Consider the following 23,719-nt stretch of genomic DNA (forward strand, 5'->3'; position numbering starts at 1 on the left):
CTACGTCCCTCTGGCATTTGCTCTGTGACCTGGGACAAGTGAGCCAGTCCTCCTAAGCCTCACCCCTCTGCGCCCTCCTCTGTATTCCGGGCATGATGCTAGTGCCCACCTCCTACCACGGGGCGAGGGCTCCATGAACTAGGAGACCAGCAGGCTTAGAGCAGCGCCTGCTCCCAGCCTGATGAACCTGAGAAGTGTCCTTCGTTACTGACGCAGACCACATTCCTGGTGGCCTGCCCTGCTGCCACGGATTTTTCTCCTGAGAAAGCCTCTTGGGAGGCTACAGCAGGATGAGGGGCACGGTGATGTCGGCTGAACTGCGCACACCTCGAGGGGAGAACAAGGAGGGGTTGAGGATTTGCGGCCTTTGCCAGGCGTGGCTCTGGCTGAGGGGCCGTGGGTGAAGGAGACTCAGGGTTCCCCGAGGCTGGATGGACGTCCAGGCTTATTCACCGGGGTTATGAGTGTTGCTGCTCCGCTTCTTCTGCGCCTGCCTGTATTCAGAAACACAGGCCATCCAGGCTTAGACTGGGCGTGGGGCTGCGGGCCTGCCCAGCGTGCTGGGTCCTCCTTAGGGGCGGGGCTTCTCAGCCCTGCTGGGTCGGGGCGGGGGGTGGGGGTGGGGTAAGTTCTAGAGCAGAGCTGCCCACAGAACCCTCTGCCCTGCGGGCTGTCGAGCGCTGGAAACGTGCGTAGGAGCGGAATTTTTATTTTAGCCAGGTCCACGTGGGTCTAGTGGCTACCATATTGGACAGAGCAGTGCTAGAGGGTCCCTGGATGGGCTTGGACATTTTCTGAATCTTTTGGTTTTTCCAGGAAGGGCGTCCATGGCTTTTGTCATATACTCAAACCCACCACCAACTTGACAATCTGCAGCTTTAGGGCTTTGGTGAAAATTGAGCAATTAAGAGAGCTAAGTATGCCCTCTGGTAACCACTGCTGCCTCTCCTCTCTCCTTTTGCCCTGTCCTCAGCTGTAGGTGGCTCCCTGCCCCACAATTACACAAAGAAACCAGTTGCAATCTGAGACTTCAGGCTCGGGATAAGGTGTACACTGCTGGAAGGGGCGATGGCGGTGGCCCTGGGGTGTGCCATCCAGGCCTCCCTGAATCAGGGCTCGGTGTTTCAAGAGTACGATACTGACTGTGAAGTCTTCCGCCAGCGCTTCCGGCAGTTCCAGTACAAAGAAGCAGCCGGGCCTTACGAAGCTTTCAACAAACTCTGGGAGCTCTGCTGTCAGTGGCTGAAGCCAAAGATGCGTTCGAAGGAGCAAATCCTGGAGCTGCTAGTGTTGGAGCAATTCCTAACCATTCTGCCCATGGAGATAGAGACCTGGGTGAGGCCATTCGGCCTGCAAAATAAAGAAATCATTTTGGCACTGGTAGAATTCTTACAGACAGAACCTGAGATACAAGAGGAGCAGGTAAGAAAAGAGTTTGGGATCTTGGTAGTTAGACCAAAAGACACAGCAGAGGCCGCTGGGCCTAGATCTGTGTTTGTCTGTCTCATTCTTCAGCCCCAAGGTTTCTCCACAGCCTTTTCATTTTTCTCTTCTGCTGGAATCAGCATATATGGGTCAGTGGTTCTCAACGTTTTCAGACTCAGCCCCCTTCTCTAACAAATGTTGTGTCATGTCCCCTTACATATACTTCATGAAATCAAAGATAACAGAGCCTGCCGACATTCATCCATCAAAACACCGACATTATCCTCCAGGGTCTGAAAGCCAGATCTGGCCACAGCCCAATTTTCTATACCCCGTGAGCTAGTAATGTTTTTTTTTTTTTTGCCTATTGAGGGTTGTTTAAAGAAAAGAAGAAGAAGGAAAATAAAGGACTAAGGTGGCTCACCAAGCCTTAAAAATTCTCTGTCTTCCTCTTATAAAAAAGTTTGCCAACCCTGAGTCAAGTAGAGTCTAGAAGGAATATAAAGAGAAGGCAGGTGGTTTATTATAAACTAGTAAGCATTTCAGCGTGCACGTGTTTGGGCTGGACCGCAGCAGCGAACCTCGCGAGCTGTCAGATGCTCCCTCTATGCGCACGCGCGCTGTGAGGCCCACGGCCCGAAGTTCAGACGGACGCAGCTCCAAACTCTGAGCGGTGTGGCTGCTGGTCATGGGATTTTCCCAAGTGGCAAACAAGTCTTGGTAAATCTGGACAGTAGGTAGAATAGTCTCTCTTTGATTTCCAAAGTAGTGCTTTCCTAGAAAATTCAAGTCATGCTAAATTATGCAAAATTATTTTGTTTTTATATGACGGCCAGGGTGAAGTTCTTGACAGGTTCTTTTACCCACGTGACTGTTTGAGGGGGACATTCCAAAATTGGTAGGGACCTGGAACAACTCTGCGCTGTGAAATACGTAGACTCCCATATCTGCCCGCTAGACTCTGATAGCCGCCGGCTGCCATCGTAGCCAAAGCGCCCCATGGGGACAGTGGCTCTGTCCTCTGTTCAGAAGCACCGAGTGAATCCTGTTTGGGGCTGGGCCCAGGGCAGATCTTTGGGAGAAGGGAGGTTGGGCATTAGGCGCTCTGCCGTCTCGTGTGCTGGTGGGGCTCTGCCATTAGCCTGTCTGAACAGGACTCTTCCAAAGGTCCCTGCCCCCTCGGATGGAATGAATTTGTGGTTTCCCTTCCTTTCTCTGTCTTCTTGTTTGGCTTACGATATAAGATTTCCTCTCCGTATGGTCTAGTCTTGCACTGCCCAGCACAGTAGCCACCAGCGAAGTGTGGCTCATGAGCAATGAAATGTGGCCCATCCAAATTGGATATGGTGTAAGTATAAAACGCACGCCATGTTCAGAAGACTTCGAATGAAAAATAAAGTGTGTGAAATATGTCATTAATGATTGTTTAAATCGATTACATTCTGAAATTATGATATATTAGATATGTTGGGCTAAACAATGCATATTATGAAGATTGACTTCACTTGTTGCTTTTTTTTCTATATGGCCACTGGAAAATTTACAATGACATGGGTAGCTCACATTATATTGCTGCTGGGCAGTGCTGTCTAGACTCCAGAGTGATCGGTTCTGGCATTTCCCCAGATCGACGGGCAGGAAATGCTGTTGGAAGAACTGGCACCAGTGGAGATGGAACACATGCCACCAGACATCCACCTGGAGTCACCCCCCCTCCAAGTCTTGGGACCTGGCCCCGAGGCCCCAGTGGCAGAGGCGTGGATGCCACAGGTGGGGCCACAGGAGCTGGGCTTCGGTGCTGCTGGGGCGTGCCAGCCCTTTCTGGACCCTGGTAAGGCAAGGGCTTTCTTTCCTCTCTCTGCTCTCTGTTTTGAGAGCTCAAGAGTTCTCCAGGGTTGGGGTTGGGTTAGAAACACCAATTCCCTGATGGAAACAGACCAGTCCGACAGAGAGTAGTAGGAGGAGGGAGTGTCTCTCTGGGAATGGCTGGAATAAGGCACGTTAGATAGAACGGGATTAAAACCCCCCTAAGCTAATGACCCTGCTCTGGAGACTTCTGACCAAGACTGTGACACAGGAAAACTATGCGGTTTGGACACTCTGGATAAGGGCTGATCTCCCCAGCCAGCAGATTTAATCAATGGGATCTGTGATGTTGTGAGTCCCAAGGGCCTTAGTTGCTTTTATGGCATAAGAGCCACATTCGAACTTGATAGTTTATTAATATCCTCACTTAGGGTCCTTTAAGAGGATTTAATTACCACAGTATAAAGGAAATACCTATCTCCTTTCATCCAAACCTAGAACAGTGTTTCTCCAGGTGTAGTCAGCAGACTGCCCATGTCAGGATCACCTGGGTGCGTTTTTAACAAGCTACATACTGAAGTTTGGCCCAAGGGTGGCCAGATCCTTTCTTCTAACTCCCCCAGCCATAGCTTCGACATGTTGGCAGTTTCGAGACACTGTGAAATACTGAGAAAACAAAAGAGACATAAAAAATAACATATAGAGAACAATCCACGTTACAAGCTGTAGATGCCTGGTTGATCTGTAACTAGCTCAGTGCCAGGGCTTAACAACCATGTCCTTCTCCACATCTTCACATTCATTCATTCAACCAATATACATGAGCACCTATTAAGAGCCAGGCACTGCGCCAGACCCTGGGGATTGGGCAGGACGCAAGGCAGCAGATCAGTCCCAGGCATCCTGGACCTTCAACTCCTGTGGACCGTTCAATCTGTAAATGGGACTGTAGGTCCTCCAGGCGAGATGTGAAGAGGACTGTAAAACGACGTGTTGGAGGGAGTAGGATGCTATGGGAGCCCCTAGGAGGGCCACCTAACCAGCTTTTGGCAGAGAGGGAGGACGTCCTGAGAGGGGAAGGGGGATCTGCACTGGAACCGCTAGGATGAATTGGAGTAAGCCTGCTGAGTGCTGGGAGTGGGGAGGGGAGAAGGCTCTGGGCGGAATGGACAGCCTGCGCAAGGCTGAGTGGGGTAGAGAGCTCTGCATATATGAAGAGCTCCTGCTGCAGTGGGAGGGGCGCAGAGGAGGAGCGGAGGAGCCAGAATGGCACCAAAGAGCCTGGAGAAAGAAGCAGAGGCTGGGTCCTGAAGAACTTTGTCAGCCTTGCTGAGCACTTATGCTGTCTTATCAGGGTCCACGGGAGGTCCCTGAGTAGGGGAGGGATAGACACCGAGCTGCATTTTACCTAGCCACTCTGACTACAATAGGAATGGGTAGGACTGGAAGCAGGGGCACCATTTGGGAGGTTGTGCAGTCAGCAGGTGAGGAAGGATGATTTTCTAAACAAGGGTAGTTTGGTGACAATAGAGTGAAAAAAAGGGACCTATTCAAAAGGTATTTGCCTGTGTAAAATATAAGACTTGGTGATGGATTGGGCATTGGGTGATGAAGAAGAAAGTGATAAAAATGGCATTCAGGTTTCTGGCCATTAGAGCTGTGTAGATGGCAATATCTTTCACTGACAGAGATGACACAAAAAGAGGATCCGACTTGGTGGGTCAAAGTGAGTCTGGATTTGAACATGAGGAATTTGAGATGCTTATGAGTCTTCAGGTGGAAATGGCCAGTGTGGAATCGGAGCTCAGGAGAGATCAAGGTTTGAAATGGAGATGTGCAAGTCAGAGGCTTAGAGAAGGTCATGGAGGTCTTGAGGGTGGTCAAGGTCTTTCTGGGATTGTATAGAATGGGAAAGCACAAGGTCCTGTGGGCAGACCCTGGGGGATATCATGTCAGAAAAGATCATTCTATGTGAATTCAAAGATTTTCAATCTTTCAGGTACCTTGCCTGGGTTCCTTGCATTCCAGTGTTCTCTGTAGCCAGATGAGAATGGATACCCTAGACACTTTGATACGTTTGATCTTGAAGCCAATAGATATTCTAGGTCTGTTGCTTACCTATGGCTTTTTTTTTTTTTTCATTTCTGCTGGTTTCCATTCTGAGCGCCATCTCTTTTCTAGGCATCTGGCCGACTTTGGGGAACGGCACAGGTGAGACTTCACTTCTTGGAGAGAATGGCTTGGTCCCTTCCAGACCAACAGTAGGACCATATGTTATCTATGCAATGCCACCACCCCATAGAATTTAACTCATAATGGTCTAGTGTCAGTGTTTGGCGATGAATTTGTCCCCCTCTCTGCATTTAATCAATTTGTCCAGGTACCATATTCTGTAGCTTACTCTGGCAAGTGCTGGGCATGTAAAAGACATGAACTCTGTCTCGTGTTTAATAGAGATGACAAAGAGGGAAAACCCACAAGTACACATGGTATATCTACATGGGTCAAAGCGGAACTGTATACAATAATGTCATTTATAAACCAATCTTTACCACACCTGCATCTCTGAGTGTTAACAAGTTTTTTAAAATCTGTATTTTTCTGTGTATGCCTGCAACAAGTGGCAGAACTGAGCCAGTCATATTAATTCTAAATCTTCTGCATATGCATTCCCATTCCCCGTTTTCCTCTGCTCCACTTGGCAGCAGTGGCAGGTACAAAGATCACATGCGATGCTGAGCAGCACTGTTGCTCTTGATCGTAATACTTTACTCTGTAAAGCACAGGAAAGTCCAGCGGATTTAACGAGGGAGAGAGAGAATGAATTAAGCTAGCAAAATATTCCAATTAGGACGAGAGGAAAGTGCCCCTTTCTGATCACTGTTTAAAGTGATATAATATGCTTTGTCCTACTGACTGGGCGGTCCCATGCCTGGTCACCAAAACCCCATCCTCCTTACCACTTGTAGAGGGTCTGAGGGATCTGGGGGCTGATCAAGAGAAAAGATATGACCAGGAGGTGGCAGTAGCACGCACAAGCTTTGCTGGGCAACTCCTTGTCAGGTTTGCTTGTAGGGGACTCCCCAGGGAGTGAAGGCTCAGAGGGCTTTACCTGTCTAGGTGGTGTCGCAGCCCAGTAGCATGCCAGGGAGGCTATGGGTCAGAGAATTCCAAAGGGCAGCAGTGGTTGGGGGACATATAACCACAAGGCTCCATCTTTTCAATGGCTAGCAGGTGTGGGGTGCAGTTTTCTGGGATTTGCAAAGCAGGTGGGCTCTAAATGGATAAAAAGCTGCTTCTGGGGGCTAATTTTTAAATAATGGGATGTGTGAAAATTGAGTTTGGCACTGGCTGGCTTCTGAGCTAGGAAGTCTCGCCTGCAATGAAGAAATGAACAACCTACGGGCCAAAACAAAGAGGGCTTGTTCATACGCTTAGGCTCATTTCTAGAACAACCTCTCTGGTGGTTGCTGTGGCAACAGACTGGCTGTTGTTGAGGGTACAGAGAAGAGTCCTGCCAACAGAGGCAGGCCTAGAGGCATGACTTCTGGCTGCCATTCAGCGTTGACCAAAACCCTGGAGCCAAGCTATAAAACACACAGCGAGCATCCTTCTATGAGCATGCGTGAGCAGGACACGTTTCTAGAACAGGAATGATTGGTTAGTGGGCTTATGCATTAAAAACTTTAATAGCTATGGTCCACTGTCCTCCAAAATTATTGTACCAGTTTACCTTCCCACCACAGCTTATGAAAGTGATCGTTTCTTCTCCCCTTCACTCACCCTGGGTACCTTAAATGGCTTACGCTTTGACTTGTGATGAGTGCCATGGCTGTTTTCCCCATGTTGGCAGACAGAAGGAGGGCTGCTATCTGGGAAGACCTTTTTCATAAGCGTCAAGTTCATTCAGCATTGATGAAGCTGTTTTCTGGAATGTGTAAGAGTAGAGATGGGAACTGAGGTCAGGAGGGTGGGAGATGGGGCAAAGGGGAATGGTTAGAGGCCTTAGCTGACATGGGCTGTGAGCATAGGTTGGGGAATGCCAACTGGTCATAGTGCTAGGAGCAGGGCTTTGAGAGTCCAGGAACAGAGGCCAAGGGCACTAAGGCACAAGGATCTGAGAGTGACACAGGACAACGGGGTGGGTGGGGGTGGTAGATGGGAAGTGTGTGACGTTAACATCCAGGAGGAAGCTCAAGTTTTGGCCAGCCTCTTTGAAAGTGGGCACCAAGGGGCACCATGCCAGGCTGGGGAACTGAGGTGGAAGTTCTCAGGCCTTTGATTGGGTGCTGCACAGAAAGGAGCCGCTGGACTGATGGCAAGTCCATGAGACACAGCTGCCTAGTAGTGATACTCCTGGCCTTTGTTCTTGTGGGTACCGGATTTTGCCTCCAGGGCCGCTCTCAGTCCTTCACTACTCATGTCTTTAGCTCTCTTCCCCCCAAGGAGCAGGTGTCTGGGGTGGTTTCAAAGTGACCCCAAGGAAATCTACAGCCTTCAGAGTTTCCAGTCTACAATCTACATACAGGATGGGAACCGCCATATGAACACTTCCTGCCGTTCTGGACTGTTTTCCATGTCTCTCTTGTGGGGATGTCCTGGGCCTTCTGGATTCTTCCTCCCTAAGGCCGTGCCACTCCCCATCCCCCACCCTTCAGTTGGCTCCACTTGAACTTCATAGCAGCTTTTCTTGGATCCAGGACCTCTAGTTTATTTGACTTTGGTCTCATTACCCTCTCATCCCAACCTTAGCTTTGAAACCCAAGCATAAACAAAATGGGAGTTTAAACAGCTTTTTATTTTAAATTCTCTTTGTCTGAAAATATATGGCCGTTTATCCATCAAAATAAGAAATAAGGTATTTTAGTCAATTTCCTGTGCCTTGATATAATTTTCTGAAATGTAAATTTTCCTTCGAATTAACATTAGCCAAACTAACTTGCTAATGTCATGTTACTTAATGCTAATATTTAAACATCATCCTGCATTTCTATCTCAAATGAGCCACTTCCAACCCACGTTTTCCGGCAGACCCATCAACTTGGCCAGAGCTGAGGAAGGGACAGGGAAAGAGGATGTAAATTACACGGGGTCTTACTGAGGAGAGGGGTGGTAGGACACAGGGCGACAGGGAGTGTGGAAACTTCTCCTGGTTGTCCTTCGACTGGCCTTGAGAAGCACTGCTGGATGGCTGGTTGGGTTAATTTTGAGAGAATCCACTTCCAGCCTTCAGCTGAAACAGACATCTAGAGTTTGTTTTTTCTCGAGTTATTTTTGCTTGTTGCCAACCTAATTCCATTACCATTCTAATTTGAATATGTCCAAGTGAAATTATTCCAGTAAGCAGTTTCCTATTTCCCCCGGGCCTCTCTCTTTCTTCACCTGGTGGTTAGTAAGAGGGTGTTTCTCAGTTTTCATGTGCCGGCACTTTAGGAAGATCGACTTCATGTTCTGGCTCTCACCTAAGTAATTCCATTCTCAAGACCGATGTGGAACTCCTTCAGGGCATCGACTTCCCCCCAGAACTGATGCACTCTCCTTCCATAGATTGGAAGAGAATAGCTTTGAACTGAGCACACTGGGATCCTGCCCTGCCCTCATTTGGTTTTGTTCTGATCCTGAAAACCAAACCAAATCAAACCAAAACAAACCACTTGTCAGAGGCTCCTGGTGAGGCAGTCCTAACCGAGAAGGAAGTAGATAGGTACAGAGAGGCCATGTGTCCAGAAAAGTCACCTGGGGGGCCGTCTGAGTGGCATAGTGGTTAAGTTCGCGCACTCTGCTTCGGCCACCTGGGCTTTGCTGGTTCGGATCCCGGGCACGGATGCGGACCTACACCACTTGTCAAGCCACACTGTGGCAGACATCCCACATATTAAATGGAGGAGTGTGGGCATGGATGTTAGCTCAGGGCCAATCTTCCTCAAGAAATAAAAAAAAAATGCCACCTGGACTCTGGAGAAGGAAACCTGTGAAGACTCAAACTGTCCTTCCCCCCATCTCTCCTATGGCCAGAACACCCACGATCAAAGGCTGAGCAGAGGTCCCCAGAAGAGCAGGGACAAGAGCCATGGGTGAAGACAATACAGGATCCCAAGGAAGTGAAGCAACAGTTACTTGACCCCGAGATAGGTAGGTGAGAGTTCAGCGGATGCTCGGGAAGAAAGAAAAGAAAAATTCACCTCGATCCCAGGGTAAAGAGGTTTCGGATGCCCCTTGGGAGTTTCTGTCTTCCGGCTAGCTGTTGAGTTTAGCTCTTTTTAGTCCCTTTTGTCTCCATTCAGTGACATCTGCAATTTCTGGTCCTTCTCTCAAGTTTGCTGTTGGGAGAGAAAATATGTCAAGCAGAAACAGCTGGAGAGTGTGTGTCCATTTTCTGTTTCTTTAGATGGAAATGCACTGCTTGGTCCCAGTTTACCCGAATACTCTGAACAGCTAGAAAATCACTTGGGAAACCCTGCAGAGCATCTACCCAGAGACTGCACACTGCCTGTCCCTGAGCAGAAGCCCGCTCTAGGAGGGACAGCTGAGAGCGCCAACCAGGGAGACCCTCTCAGCCCCGGAGCCCAGGAGCCAAACCGTCCCGGAGAGAAACCACACCGATGCACGCACTGTGGGAAACGTTTTGCTAACAAGAAGCTCCTTAATGGGCACCTGAAAATTCATTTGGGAGAGCTCCCTCACAAGTGCCTCGAATGCGGCAAAGGATTCCTTCGTAGGTCAGACCTCTCCAGGCATCAGCGAATCCACACGGGGGAGACACCCTATGAATGTCCCGTGTGTAACAAGCGATTCACCCAGGGCTCACACCTTAAATTGCACCAGAAAGCCTATTCTCAGCAAGAAACATACCGCTGCGCGGAGTGTAGGAAGAGTTTTTGTAATCGAACAAGTTTTATAAGACACCTGAAAGCACACACAGGTGGAAAACCCCACAGGTGTCACAGTTGTGGGAAGAGTTTTAGTCGACAGACAGATCTTACTTTGCACCAGAGAACACACACTGAAGAGAGGCCGTTTATATGCGAGTATTGTGGGAAAAGCTATAGGCAGAGATCAAGCCTTGCTTTTCATTTAAGAATCCATGCAGAGCAGAGGCTGTAGAAGCGTAGTCATTGTCCTCCAAGCTTCATAAAGGATGCCGGCCTTCGGATGCACCAAGCCGCTCACTTCAGAGAAGAGGTCTCTGAGAGTTTGTTGAGGGAATCAGCTCTGACACAAATCAACACGAATTCCCAAAAGCCTCTGCCTACACTGGGCTGTCTGGGAAGAACATTTTGTTTGAGTTCATTCATTACAACAGCTGTATGTTTTACTGGTTTAAAACCCATCTTCCAAGGCCAGTAAATTCTAGAGTATTCACTGACTCTTGCCATCATTCTGGATTTCATTTTTTTTCTGTCTCGGCGAGCCTTATTTAATCATTACGATGGAAATGTGTTTGTCCCAAGCTGACCATAGCACGGGTGTGAGTAAGAAGCATATAAATGCTGGCATTCCCTTCAGATCTCAGGTGAGCATCCCAGTCAACAGGGTTGTGCCCAGTTGACCTGTATCTATGCGATATTGGATTCCCATGGAAATGGGTGTACTCTTCCTGTTTCATTCCCACTGACTAGTTGTTGGAGCACCATGCAGATGCTGCCCCAATGGGGACAAGGAGCACTTCCCTTGACCCCCGCTTACACCACGTGTCAGAATCACTGTCTCCTGTGCAGCCATTCCTATGCTTATACATCATTTGAGTGTTTAACACAGTCCATTTTTGAAATCTGGTGCATTTCAAAAATATAGGGGCAAGGAAAGATGTCCAACTCATAAAGTACTATGAAGGGCAGAGAACAGTACCCACCACACAAGGACAAGCAAGAGTGAATGGAACATATTAACATGGAGGCCCTACCCAGAGTGAACTTCCATTAAATATGGTATTTTCTTTCTTTGTTCTTTGAAACGATGAAAGCATTGAAGACTTCGAACTTTGTCTAGCTTTGGTCACATTCCATGAATCTTATACAATGTTCTTATTTATGATTTTGCAATGGTTTGTTATTGAAGTTTTCATTTTATTTTTTCTCTGCCCCACAGTTGGACAATTTCGACATTTTCCTGTCATTTTTTGGTTATAATTCATTTTCATTAATAAATGAAGTTCATTCTATTTCTGCTTTGAAGTTCATTTAATTTTCCTTGAAGACTTATGTCCTAAGACCATAGAGAATAAAGGTTCCATTTGTAAGGTGCACAAATGTCTCTGGTAGTCTGGGGACTCAATGACTTTTGTGGCATTGGAAGTATCCCTGGTGCTCCTGAAGTGGCAGTGACACAGAGTAGGTTGACTTGCTCCCCATTCTGAATGCCTGCATCCGTGTACTCCCCATTCCCTTCTTAAGAGTTTTTTTGGACTCATTTTATGGATGTTATACAGCAATTGTGGGTAGGTGCCCCGCTGTCAAGGCTGGCAGTGAAAGCAGGAAGCCGAAGCGCCTAGGCGAGACCTAGTCTCCCCACACCCAGCTGAGAAAGCTCTCCCTTGAGATTCCGTAGTGGTCTGTACTCCTGAAAACAGAGAGAAGTTGCAATGGGCACTTTGAGGTTTCTGGAACAGGCCCTCTTGAATCAGCAGGGCTTGTTTCACAGCATGCTGAGGAGGTTGTCTAGGCCAAAATCAAGGTACCGTACGGGTGAATCAGCCCCCAAGTGGCTCGCCATCAGGTGGGGGAGGTGCAAATTACACTTTTCTCACTTGCACCTGCAGTTACCATGACATTCTGAAGAGAAACAGTCTTGGTCACCCCCAGGAAACTGTATGATCTTTCCTCTTGAAGCCCTCTCTCATTTCCAACCTTGTGATATGAGTTAAGTAATCACATAAATAACCAAAGCTCATCTTTAAGCCTGAGGCTCAGTTCTCTACTTCCTGCCCTGTAGTCTTCTGTGACACATGTGGAAGGGAATGGATTAAGAGCTCATCTCTCAGCTTGTCTTTAGCGTATATGCTGAGTTTACTCTGCTCCAATTCTCAGATGGTAACAACTGGGATTGGGGAGTTGGATTCCAATCCAGTTTTTGTTGTCAGACAGGACTTCTCAGAGGTCTAGCACAGGCCAGGTCCACACTGTTAAGGTGTTAAGGATGTTGAATAATAAACTATTACAAACATATTGATATATTTAAAAGATTTATCTTTCATTAGTGTCTTTAATACCCAAAATAAGAATAGGAATGTATGAATTACTGGAGATGATGTCAAAAAACTAAATTGGAGGCCCTTTCAAGAAGGTCAGACCATACCAGTTGGTCCTGAGAGAGGCCTTTTTGGTCTAATTGGCATTGCATTTTATATTAATTCTTCCTTAGCCATCTCTTCCAACGAGGCTCCCTTCCTAAAAAGAAGAGAGTGTAGAAGGCAAGCAGTGAAGGACAGGAGGCCGCTCATCTTAGTCTGTGGTGGTGGGGGGAATACCTCCACTGCCACATCTCCTGAGACACCTCAGTTCTCCCTGGATGGGCTGGAGTTCCTTCTCTTAAGATATAACTCTCAGGGTATCCTTCGCATGCAAAAGAGTCCTTCCAACACACCAAGGTAAGAAGAAAGAGTGAAGGAAGTCTATGATTCTCATTACAAGTCTTCCCCTTTCAAGCTGAGAGCTGGTAATATTAGCTTGAGAGGTCTTTCAAATGTGTATGAAATAGATGATCTTGACAAGCCTCCACATCTTGGTTTATTTGTTGTAGCACTTTTAAAACACTGCTGCAGATGCCTTCCTATGGACCTATGGCAGGTAGAAAAACATGCCCTCCACAAAGATTTCCAAGCCCTAATCTCCAGAACCTGTTAATATGGTATATTACATCACAAAAGGGACTTTGTATGTGTTAAGGATCTTCATATGGCAAGATTTTGCTGGATTATCCAGGTTGGTCCAATATAATCATAACAGACCTTATAACAGTGAGGTGGGAGGATCAGAGTGAGTAGTAGGAGATATGACGACAGATGCAAGAGGTTGGAGTAATGCCAGGAAGGGGCCATGAACCACACAATTCAGGGAAGCTGAAAATGGCAAAGAAATAGTTTCTCCCTCCAGTCTCCAACAAGAACTTGGCCCAGCAGGCATCTTGACTTTAGACCTCTGTCTTTCAGAATTGTATTATAATAACTTTGTGTTGTTTTAAGCTGCTAAATTTGTGGTCATTCGTTACAACAGCAATAGGAAACTCATACATTTAACATCAAGATGTGAGGTATATGTCCCCTGACCTCGAGACTTAGCAGGCTTGAGCCGGCTGCTAGTTGAGTACAGCAAAAGTGATGCTGTATGAATTCCGAGGTGAGGTCCTATAAGACCATGTGGCTTCCATTTTGTTCACTAGGGGAAAAGGGGAGAGATTCTGTGCCCCAGTGAAAGGGTCTGTGTCTATGTTAACCTGATGCCTGCTTTGTGTATGTGTGTGTTGGTGTTTCCTTTGGAGGTTGGTCCCTGTTGTGTTTACGTCCATATTTGTTCAAGGTTCCTTGTTTGACTTGTAAAATTCAACTCATCCTAGTTTTCAAACTATCAGTTTTCACTTATTTGTTTCTCTATGGGCACAATCTGCTTTTACAAATCACTTTCTAAATCCTGCGCACCCCAGTGAAACAAACATCTCAGTTACTGAGATTTTTACACTTTGACGATGTATAGGTTACGAACAAAAACACCAAAGGCCTCCTCTAATATTTAGCTGGCTAGAGTTTCTGTTTTACCATATTATTTACACTGTGAATAGAGTATTGGTCTAGCTTTCTTTTGTGACATAAAACATCTAAATGCTCATAGAAAAATATCAAAATAGAGAGAAGATGTGGAGCGAAAAGCAGAAACTCTCCTCTCCCCAGGTCTAAACTCTAGAGGCAGCCATGATATTTCTGTGTATCTTTCTCAATATTTCACCATCAAAATATTTTCAGGTATTGCAAAAATGGTTTCGTATCATATACGTTGTACTGCAAACTTGATTTCCTCCTTGAAGAATACATATGGGCATCATTGCACGTTAGCACACAGAAGCCAGCCACCTCATTTTCAGTGGCTGTAGTGCAGTCCGTGGAATAAACTCGCCACAATTTGTTCAGACAGCCCCCTGCTGAGAGACGCTGAAGTTGATCCCAATTTATGACTCATTGACAAGAATGGCGGGCAGGTGACTATTCCAGGAGGATGACAGGGATAAAAGAAAAGAAGGTGAACACAGTCTAGCTTCTTCACTGAATAAAGTAAACAGGGAAAAAGCATCTTGAAGGGCAGGATTTTTACAGATGTTTTGTTGAAACTGATAACACAGATCATCTAGCTGGGTATTTATGAACTATTTTCTGGAGGAGTGGGACCTGCAACACACTTGGATCAAATAAAATCTTTCTTGAAGGTTCAATATGTAAAAACAGTCGACAATAGGAGCTGCTCTGGCTGACGGGTGGACTAAGCCTAGAGCCACCACTACTAGCTTCCTCCAGATAGACTTTGAGTAATCCATGAACCCTGAGAAGAGAGAGATAGGAAGTTATTGGTATATGTGCTTTTTTATAAGCAAACTCACTATCCCTATGGCCTATAATTTTCATGCTATTTTAACAAGGAACACTAATACTCCAAAGTTTAAGAATCCATTCTCTAGGGGTCTAAGGGGCATGCTTTGGAAACCGATACTCTAGTTCAAATCTCTAACCCATTTATAAATTAGGAGGCTAATGGTGCTCATATTTGGGTTGAATGGCTTATTTCTTTTATAGCTCTTGTTGTGATTGGAAATTATTGTTTCCTTATGTGTAGTGTGTGAACCCCTTCCCCTACCCTATGTGTTAAGCTCCTTGGAGCAGGGATCTTGCCTAACATGTTCACTGTCCCACTCATTGAATGTACAACTGGCAATGTGAGGGACGCATAGGAGGCACTCAATACATATTTGAGGTAAACATGAATGAATAAAGGGAATTATCAAGAAATTGAAAGAGTTGGGGCTGACCAAGTGGCCTAGTGGTTAAGTTTGCACACTCCACTTCGGTGGCCTGGAGTTCACTGGTTTGGATCTCCGGTGCAGATTTAGCACTGCTTGTCAAGCCATGCTGAGGTGGCGTCCCACATAGAAGAACTAGAAGGGCATACAACCAGGATATACAACTGTGTACTGGGGCTTTGGAGAGGAAAAAAAAAAAAGAGGAAGATTGGCAACAGATGTTAGCTCAGGGCCAATCTTCCTCATCAAAAAAAAAATAAAAGAAAGTGAAAGAGCAACCCACAGAATGAGAGAATATATTTGCAAATCCCATATCTAACAAGAGTCTAGTATCCATGGCATCATTATTTGATGAGGCTGGATATTCCCTGGAAGACCCCATTTGCAAACCTGACTTTATTTGTCCTGACTTGGAGTTTACCCAGGGTGAAAAGCATTTCCTGGGGGCATTTGTCAAGAAAAAAAATTACTGGCAATGGAATCATTTTATGGCTGCCTGAGGTGATGGATACACCTAAGAAGGCTGATGCTTTTGCCTCTGGCTGATCTTGAGGCTCTGTCACAAACAGGAACTGAAGGATAAGGCAGACTTGTAAACTGCATGTGCATTGAAGGAACACAAAACCCCTTAGCAAAAGTTGGGAGATTTATTGGTTCAAGACTTTTAATGAAATCTAGTTCCAATCATTGATTCACCACAAAGGTAACTGAGCAGAAACTTCAGTGACCACACGCGACAAAGAATATAAACAGTAGATAACTAATTCAGGAAAGTCAGTAAGCAAACAGCAACAACAAAAACTCAAAAACAAATGAACAAACAAACCCCAGCAACAACAATAAACCTGGAAGAAGGGGGAAATATGACTTCCGGAGATGCCACATTATAGTCTTTAAAATGTATAGTTTTAAACAAAATAGTCGAGACACACAAAGAAGCAGAAATGTATAACCGACACAGAGGGGATCAAAAGTAGTTGATGGAAACTGTCCCTGTCAAGGCCCAGATGTTGGATTACTAGATGAAGACATCCAATCAGCTATATTAAATACGTTCCAAGGTATAAAGGGAAACATGTTAAAGAATGAAAGGGAAGTATGACAACAATGCCTCACCGAACAGAGAATATTAATAAAAACATAGAAATTATAAAAAAGAACCAAGTGAAAATCCTGAAGTTGAACAATATAATATCTGAAATGAAAAAGTCCTTAGAGAATCTCAGATGCAGACTTTTACAAGCTAAAGAAAGAATCAGCATGTGTGAAGATAGACTAAATGAGACTATCCAGTCTGAGGTACAGAAAGGAGAAAGAATGAAGAAAAATGAACAGAATCTCAGAGTACAGCATAAGTGATACTTTGTGAATGCCAAGGTGAGGTCATATAAGACCATGGGGCTTCCATTTTATTTTTCACTATGTGTAAAGTGGAGAGATTTTGTGCCCCAGTCCGTGTCTATATTAAATGCCTGTTCTGAATATGTGTGTGTTTGTGTTTACTTTAGAGGTAGGTCTGTGCTGTCTTTCCTTCCATATTGGCTCAAAGTTCCCTATTTGACTTGAGACTTAAACTCATCCTAGTTTCAAAACTTCATGTATTTGTTTCTCTATGGGCACAGTCTGCTTTTCACAATCACTTTCTGAATCCTCTGCACCCCAGTGAAACAAATATCTCAGTTAATGAGATTTTAACAACTTAAGGCTATATGAGTTAGGGAGAAAAATATCAAAGGCTCTAACATTTAGCTGGCTATATTTTCTGGGTTACACTGAATATATATTCATGGGCTATGTTTAGCATGACATAAAACTTCATAGCTCATGAAAAATATCAAATGTATAGGGGACATAGAGTAAAAAGCACAAGCTGAAACCCATCCCCTCCAATTCTACTCTCTAGAGGGATCCTTGTTATATCTTGTGTATCCTTCCAGATATTTCAACATAAAAATATTTTCCAGTATAATAAAAATGGGATTATTTTATATACATTGTCTTCCAAACTTACTTTCTCATTCATTAATATATGGCCATCTTAGCACATTAGCACACAGAAATCCATCACATTGTTTTCAATGTCTGCAGTGTAGTCTGTAGAATGGATTCACCGTAGTTTATTCAGCCAGGCCTCTGTTGATAGATATTTAAGTTGTTTAAAATTTATCACACATTGGCCAGTGTGGTGGGCAGCTTCATGTTCCAGCCGGATGACAGTGATCTGAGAGAAAGAGTGCCAACTGAGACTGCCACTAAGCCACTGAAAAAGTGCAGGGGGACACAATCTTTTTTTTTTTAACTGAAGAAAGTAAACAGAGGAAATGTCTTGCCAGGTGGGAATTTTATAAATGGAATGTTGGAAATATAAGTAGAGATAGATCATCTAGGTGGATATTTCTAAACTAGTTTTTGGATGAGTGGGAGCTGCAGTACACTCAAGTGAAAGTAATCTTTCTTGAAGGTGCAATATATGAAGACAGTTAAAAAGCAGACGCTCTGAAAGATTCCCCCAAAAAAATGGCTAGAATTAACAACTGGATTCACCAAGTTTCAGGATACGAAACCAACACACAAAAATCAGTTGTGTTTCTATACATGAACGATGGATAAACAATGGATAATAAACAAAGGAAATTAAGAAACCAATTCCATTTACAAAATCATCAGAAAGAATAAAATACTTAGGAATAAATTGAACCAAGGGGGCAAAAGACTTGTACACTAAAAACTATAAAACATTGCTGAAAGAAATTACAGAAGACGTAAATGTAAAGACAGTCCATGTGCATGGGCTGGAAGACTTAATATCGTTAAGATGGCAATACTACCCAAACTGATCTACACATTCAGTGTTTTTTATCAAAACTCCAAATATATTTTTTGTAGAAATAGAAAAAAACCCATCCTAAGATTCATATGGAATCTCAAGGGACCCAGAATAGACCAAACAATCTTGAAAAAGAAGCAAAGTTGGAGAGCTCACACTTCCTGATTTCAAACCTTACTGCAAAGCTACAGTAATCAAAACAGTAGGGTTCTGACATAAAGATTGGCATAGACACCAATGTAATAAAATAGAAAGCCCAGGAATAAACCCCTGCATATATGGTCCAATGATTTTTTTTCCCCCGAGGAAGATTCACCCTGAGCTAACATCAACTGCCACATTCTCCACCACAGCATGGCCACTGGCAGATGAGTGGTGTAGGTCTATGCCCAGGAACCGGCCCTGGGCCCATCAAGCAGAATGCACTGAACTTAACCACTAGGACACCAGGGCTGGCCCCATGGTCCAATGATTTCTGACAAAGGTACCAAGACCATTTAGTGGGGAAAAGACAGTCTTTTCAACAAATGGTTCAGTGAAAACTGGATATCTTCATCCAAAACAATGAAGTTGGACCCCTAGTTTACATCATATACAAAAATTAACTCGAAATAGATCAAGGATCTAAACATATGAGCTAAAACTATAAAACTCTTAGAAGAAAACATAGCGGAAAATGTTCATGACGTAGGATTTGGCAATTCTTAGATATGACACCCAAAGCATAGACATCAAAGGAAAAAGTAGGTAAGTTGGATTTCATCAAAAAGCAAAACTCTTGTGCATCAAAGGCACTATAAATAAAGTGAAAAGGCAGTCCACAGAATGGGAGAAAATATTTTCAAATCATATGTCTGATAAGGATTAATATCAGAATATATAGAGAATTCCTAAAACTCAGCAACCAAAAACAAACAACCCAGTTTAAAAATAGGCAAAGGACTTGAATAGCCATTTCTCTAAAGAAGAAGTACAAATGGCCAATAAGCTCATGAAAAGATGCTCTACATCACTAATCGTTAGGGAAATGCAAATTAAAAACACAATGAGCTATCACTTCACGTTTGTTAGCATGGCTATAGTTAAAAAGGAAAAAAAGCCATAAAATAGGAAGTGTTAGCCAAGACATGAAGAAATTGGAACCTTGTGCATAGATGGTGGGAATGTAAAATGGTGTAGACTCTATGGAAGACAGTATGGCATTTCCTCAAAAAAATAAGCATAAGATAACCGTATGATCCAGCAATTCTACTTCTATATATATTCATAAAAAATTGAAAGCAAGGACTCAAACAGATATTTGTACAACAATGTTCATAGTAACATTATTCACAAGAACCAAAAGGTGGAAACAAATCAAATATCCATTGACAGATTATAGATCAACAATATGTAGTATATACATATAATTGAACATTGTTCAGAAATAAAAAGAAATTAAACTCTGATACATGCTACTGCATGGATGAACCATGAAGTCATTACGCTAAGTGAAATAACGCAGACCAGGTCGACAAATATTATATGATTCCACTTATATGAGGAACCTAGAACAGTCCAATTCATAGAGACAGAAAGTAGATGGGAGGTTACCTAGGACTAGGGGGAGGGAGAATGGGGAGTTATTGTTTAATGGGTACAGAGTTACTGGTTAGGATGATGAAAATGTTCTGGAGATGGATAGTGGTGATGGTCGCATAATAATGAGAATATACATAATACCATTAAACTGTACACTTAAAATGGTTAAAATTATAAATTTTACTACACATACTTTACCACAATAAAATTAATAAAAGCAAAAACAGTAGGGGCTTATCTCACTGAAAATGAGTTCTTGGCTTAGAGCCAGCCCTGCTGGTTTTACTTGGTGGACTTCAAGAAGTCCATGAGACCTGTGAAGATTCTGTGTTTTTTTCTATAAATAAAATCATTATCCCCGTGGCCTTAGCTTTTCATTAGATTTTTTACAAGGAACTTTGATACACTGAAGTTTGAGAGTCTGTTCTCTAAGCTCCCAAGGGCCAGCCAGTGTTTGAAAATCCAATCCATATTCCAAGTCCCTATCCCTTTTATTAATAAGGCGACAGCAGTGGTGGTATTTGGGTTGAATGGCTGATTTCTTTCAGAGATCTTAGTATAACTGAAAGGAATTCTTTACATGTTCTTCAGCATATGCCCTCTCTACACACTTTGGGAGACAAGCGACCTGGGGCAGGAATTTTGCCTGACATATTCACTTGTCATATCCATCAAATGTTTCACACCTGACACAGTATTTGGCACGTAGGGGGCACGCAATAAATATTGACATAAACATGAATGAATGAGAGACAGTATCAAGAAAGTGAGAAGACATCTCACAAATAGAAGAAAATACTTGCAAATCATATATATGCTAACAGTAGAGTATCCAGAAAATATAAAAAATTATTTTCTCTCTATAATAAAAAGACAAATGACCCAACTAATAAATGGGGAAAATAACTGAATAGACATTTTTAAAAAGAATGTATACAAATGGCCAAGAATACATGAAAAAAATGCTCAACCAATCATATCAGCAATTAGGGACATGCAAATCAAATCCACAATAAAATATCACTTCACACCAACTAGGATAGCTATAGTCAAAAAAAGCAGGGGCAGATCTCGTCAAGATGGCGGTGTGAGCAGACATTGAACTCGTCTCCTCCCATGAACACAACCAGGTTACAACTATTTTTGGAAAAATTACCCCAGATTGAAAACTGAAAACTGGATAAAAAGAACCCCCACGAGAAGGGACAGTCCTGACTAAGGCGGAAGAGGCAGAAATTCCTGCTGGAGAGGAAAAAAGCCACCTTTGGGAGCAGCGGAGCTTCTCAGCTGGCCAGGCGGGAGCCACCCTAAGGTACGAGCTCTCCCTGGAGGAGTGAGGTCCGGAGCGGGGTCGATACTGCTATAAGCATCCTTCAGACTCAGCGCAACTGAGACAGGAGTCTTACTGTCTGGCTTTGCTGGCTTTTAACTGCAGCAAGGATACCCCCAGAAAAGCTATCGTCTGAAAGCCAAAAAGACCCAGGTCTTAAAGGGCCCACACACAAACTCACTCATTGCAGCAACATAAAATCACCAGAGAGAAGGCTGACAGTCCTTTGGTGAAATGAGACTCACTTGGTGGGCTCTGGGGGCATCTTGGTGAGAGGAGAGACCTCTCCGGAGACTGAGACATTGGTGGGTGCCATTGTTCTGAGCTGGTCCAGGCATGCTGACATGACCCTGGTGGGTGCCATTGAGGTTCATCCCTTGGCCTGTTAGCCCAGAGGTCTGCCACACTCACTGGAGCACAAATTTAATCCAGTTCAGCCAGGGCAGGCAACCTGCCCTAGGTACCAGCCCCAGCTAACAGCAAGCCCTCAGGCTACTTTTCAGCCTGCATTGACTGGGTGCCTTGATCCTCTACAGGCAGGCAAGGGTGTCTGCCTCTGTGGGGCAGGGCCTGTGTGAGGACCAGGTAAACTGTCGGGGGCATTGGTGGAGAGGTGGGGGCCTCTGCAGTGTGCCATCGGGGTACGCTCCAGGTGGTTGAGAAGTGTGCACGGACCAGGACTGTGTTGACAGTGTGTGTAGACCTGTGGGGGGTGGGGCTTATCAGTGGCAGAAGACCTGTGCTTCACAAATAGCCATAAAAAAGATCAGCCCCACCTTCCAAAGCCTGAAACAATTGAGTGCCCCCTTGCCAAGGGTCAGCCCCACTCAGCTGCACTCCTAAGAGAACTGACAATAGCCATGTAGGCCTGAGGCCTATCACAACTGTAAGCCCCTGAGCCTAGCAACAATCTACACTGGGTACCACCCCAACTAAGAGGAAAACTGCAATAGGAGTGTGCTGATAGACTTTGTAGCCAACAGTGCTGAGGCTCCCCAAACCGGATTTACAAACAGCTGGCCAGGGAAGGAAAGATCAGACTCCCTGGGTACCTGCAGTGGGAGCAACCCTAGCATAGCAGAAGGACACAAGTAGCCCACAAAGGGGTCACTCCTGGTTCTTATGGACTGGTGATGAGAGGGAAGCACACTGCTGGGCCTCATGAGGCATCTCATGCATAAGGCCACTTCTCCAAGATCAGGAGACATAGCCAACTCACCTAATACGTAGAAATAAGCACAGAGAAAGAGGCATAATGAGGAGGCAAAGGAATACTTTGCAAGCAAGGGAACAGTACAAAACCCCCAAAAAAGGACTGAATGAAACAGAAACTAGCGACCTACTTGACGAAGAGTTCAAACAAAATATAATGAGGATGCTCACAGATATGGGGAGAAGAATGGATGAACACAGTGAGCACATCAGCAAAGAACTGGAAGATATAAAAAAAAATCAGAAATGAAGAATACAATACTCGAAATGAGAAATTCACTAGAGGGACTCAATAGCAGAGTAGAGGAAGCAGAAGAACGGATCAGCGAGCTAGACGAAAGACTAGAGGAAATCACCCAAGCAGAACAGAAAAGAGAAAAAAGAATTAGACAGAAAGAGAACAGTGTAAGGGAACTCTGGAACAATATCAAGCGTGCTAACATTTGGATTATAGATGTCCCAGAAAGAGAAGAGAGAGACAAAAGGGCAGAAAATTTATTTGTAGAAATAATAGATGAAAATTTTCCTAACCTGAGGAAGGAAAGAGACATCCAACTTCAGGAAGCACAGAGAGCTCCAAACAAGATAAGCCCAAAGAGGCCCACACCAAGACATGTTATAATTAAAATGTCCAAAATTAAAGACAAAGAGAAAATCCTAAAAGCAGCAAGAGAAAGGCCACAAGTGACATATAAAGGGAAGCCCATCAGGCTATCAGCAGACTTCTCAGCCAAGACCCTACAGGCGAGAAGAGAACAGCACGATGTTTTTAAAGTGCTAAAAGAAAAAAAACCTACAGCCAATCCATCAAGGTTGTCATTCAGAATGGAAGGAGAGATAAAGTGCTTCCCAGACAAGCAAAAATTAAAGGAGTTTGGGGCTGGCCCCGTGGCCGAGTGGTTAAGTTCGTGCGCTCCGCTGCAGGCGGCCCAGTGTTTCGTTGGTTCGAATCCTGGGTGCGGACATGGCACTGCTCATCAGACCACGCTGAGGCAGCGTCCCACATACCACAACTAGAAGAACCCACAGCGAGAAATATACAACTATGTACTGGGGGACTTTGGGGAGAAAAAGGAAAAAATAAAATCTTTAAAAAAAAAAAAAATTAAAGGAGTTTATCACCAAGAAACCAGTTCTGCAAGAAATGCTGAAGGGACTTATTTAAGTGAGAAGGCAATGACCACAAATAAACATTAAAAAAATTATCAAAAAAAAACCCAACAAAAAACCAGGCAATAAAATCACTTGTAAGGTAAAAATATAGTAAAGGCAGCAGATCAACTACCTGTGAAGATAATATGAAGGTTAAAAGACAAATGTACTAAAATCACTTATTTCAGTGATAAGAGGGTAATGGATAGACACACACTAAACAAGAGACTATATATGATTTGAAAAACATATAATGTGGGAGGAGGGGAGTGAAAAAGTAGAGCGTTTAGAAAGAGGCCAAGCTAAAGAGTCTATCAACGCAAGGTAGACTGTTATATGCATAGAATATTAAATAGGATCCTCATGGTAATCACAAATCAGAAACC

The 23,719-nt window shown here is 44.3% G+C and overlaps 2 protein-coding genes across 2 annotated transcripts in view; both read left to right on the forward strand.

The window, feature by feature from the left end:
• ZNF75D (zinc finger protein 75D) overlaps nt 1–1,133 on the forward strand; it is a 35,262-nt gene extending 34,129 nt beyond the window's left edge. The window contains exon 6 of the mRNA XM_070502372.1: nt 974–1,133. Within this exon, the coding sequence (XP_070358473.1) occupies nt 974–1,026 (53 nt within the window). The 3' untranslated portion in view covers nt 1,027–1,133. The remainder of the gene's footprint in view (nt 1–973) is intronic.
• On the forward strand, nt 1,069–16,598 carry LOC106843574 (zinc finger protein 449-like). Its single transcript, XM_070501791.1, has 3 exons — nt 1,069–1,422; nt 3,052–3,261; nt 9,496–16,598. Exons 1-3 carry the CDS (start codon nt 1,069–1,071, stop codon nt 10,333–10,335), a joined length of 1,404 nt encoding a protein of 467 aa, XP_070357892.1. The 3' UTR covers nt 10,336–16,598.
• Nucleotides 16,599–23,719: the final 7,121 nt, after the last annotated feature.

Source organism: Equus asinus, chromosome X, assembly GCF_041296235.1.
Source record: "Equus asinus isolate D_3611 breed Donkey chromosome X, EquAss-T2T_v2, whole genome shotgun sequence".
In the NCBI taxonomy this organism is placed as follows: domain Eukaryota; kingdom Metazoa; phylum Chordata; class Mammalia; order Perissodactyla; family Equidae; genus Equus; species Equus asinus.

What these genes read in the sequence shown, in the direction of transcription:
- LOC106843574 (XM_070501791.1), top strand. Translation starts at nt 1,069, where the DNA reads ATGGCGGTGGCCCTGGGGTGTGCCATCCAGGCCTCCCTGAATCAGGGC. An exon ending in CTGAGATACAAGAGGAGCAG is followed by an intron (nt 1,423 to 3,051) that starts GTAAGAAAAGAG and finishes GCATTTCCCCAG; the next exon opens with ATCGACGGGCAGGAAATGCT. An exon ending in CCTTTCTGGACCCTGGTAAG is followed by an intron (nt 3,262 to 9,495) that starts GCAAGGGCTTTC and finishes AGCTCTTTTTAG; the next exon opens with TCCCTTTTGTCTCCATTCAG.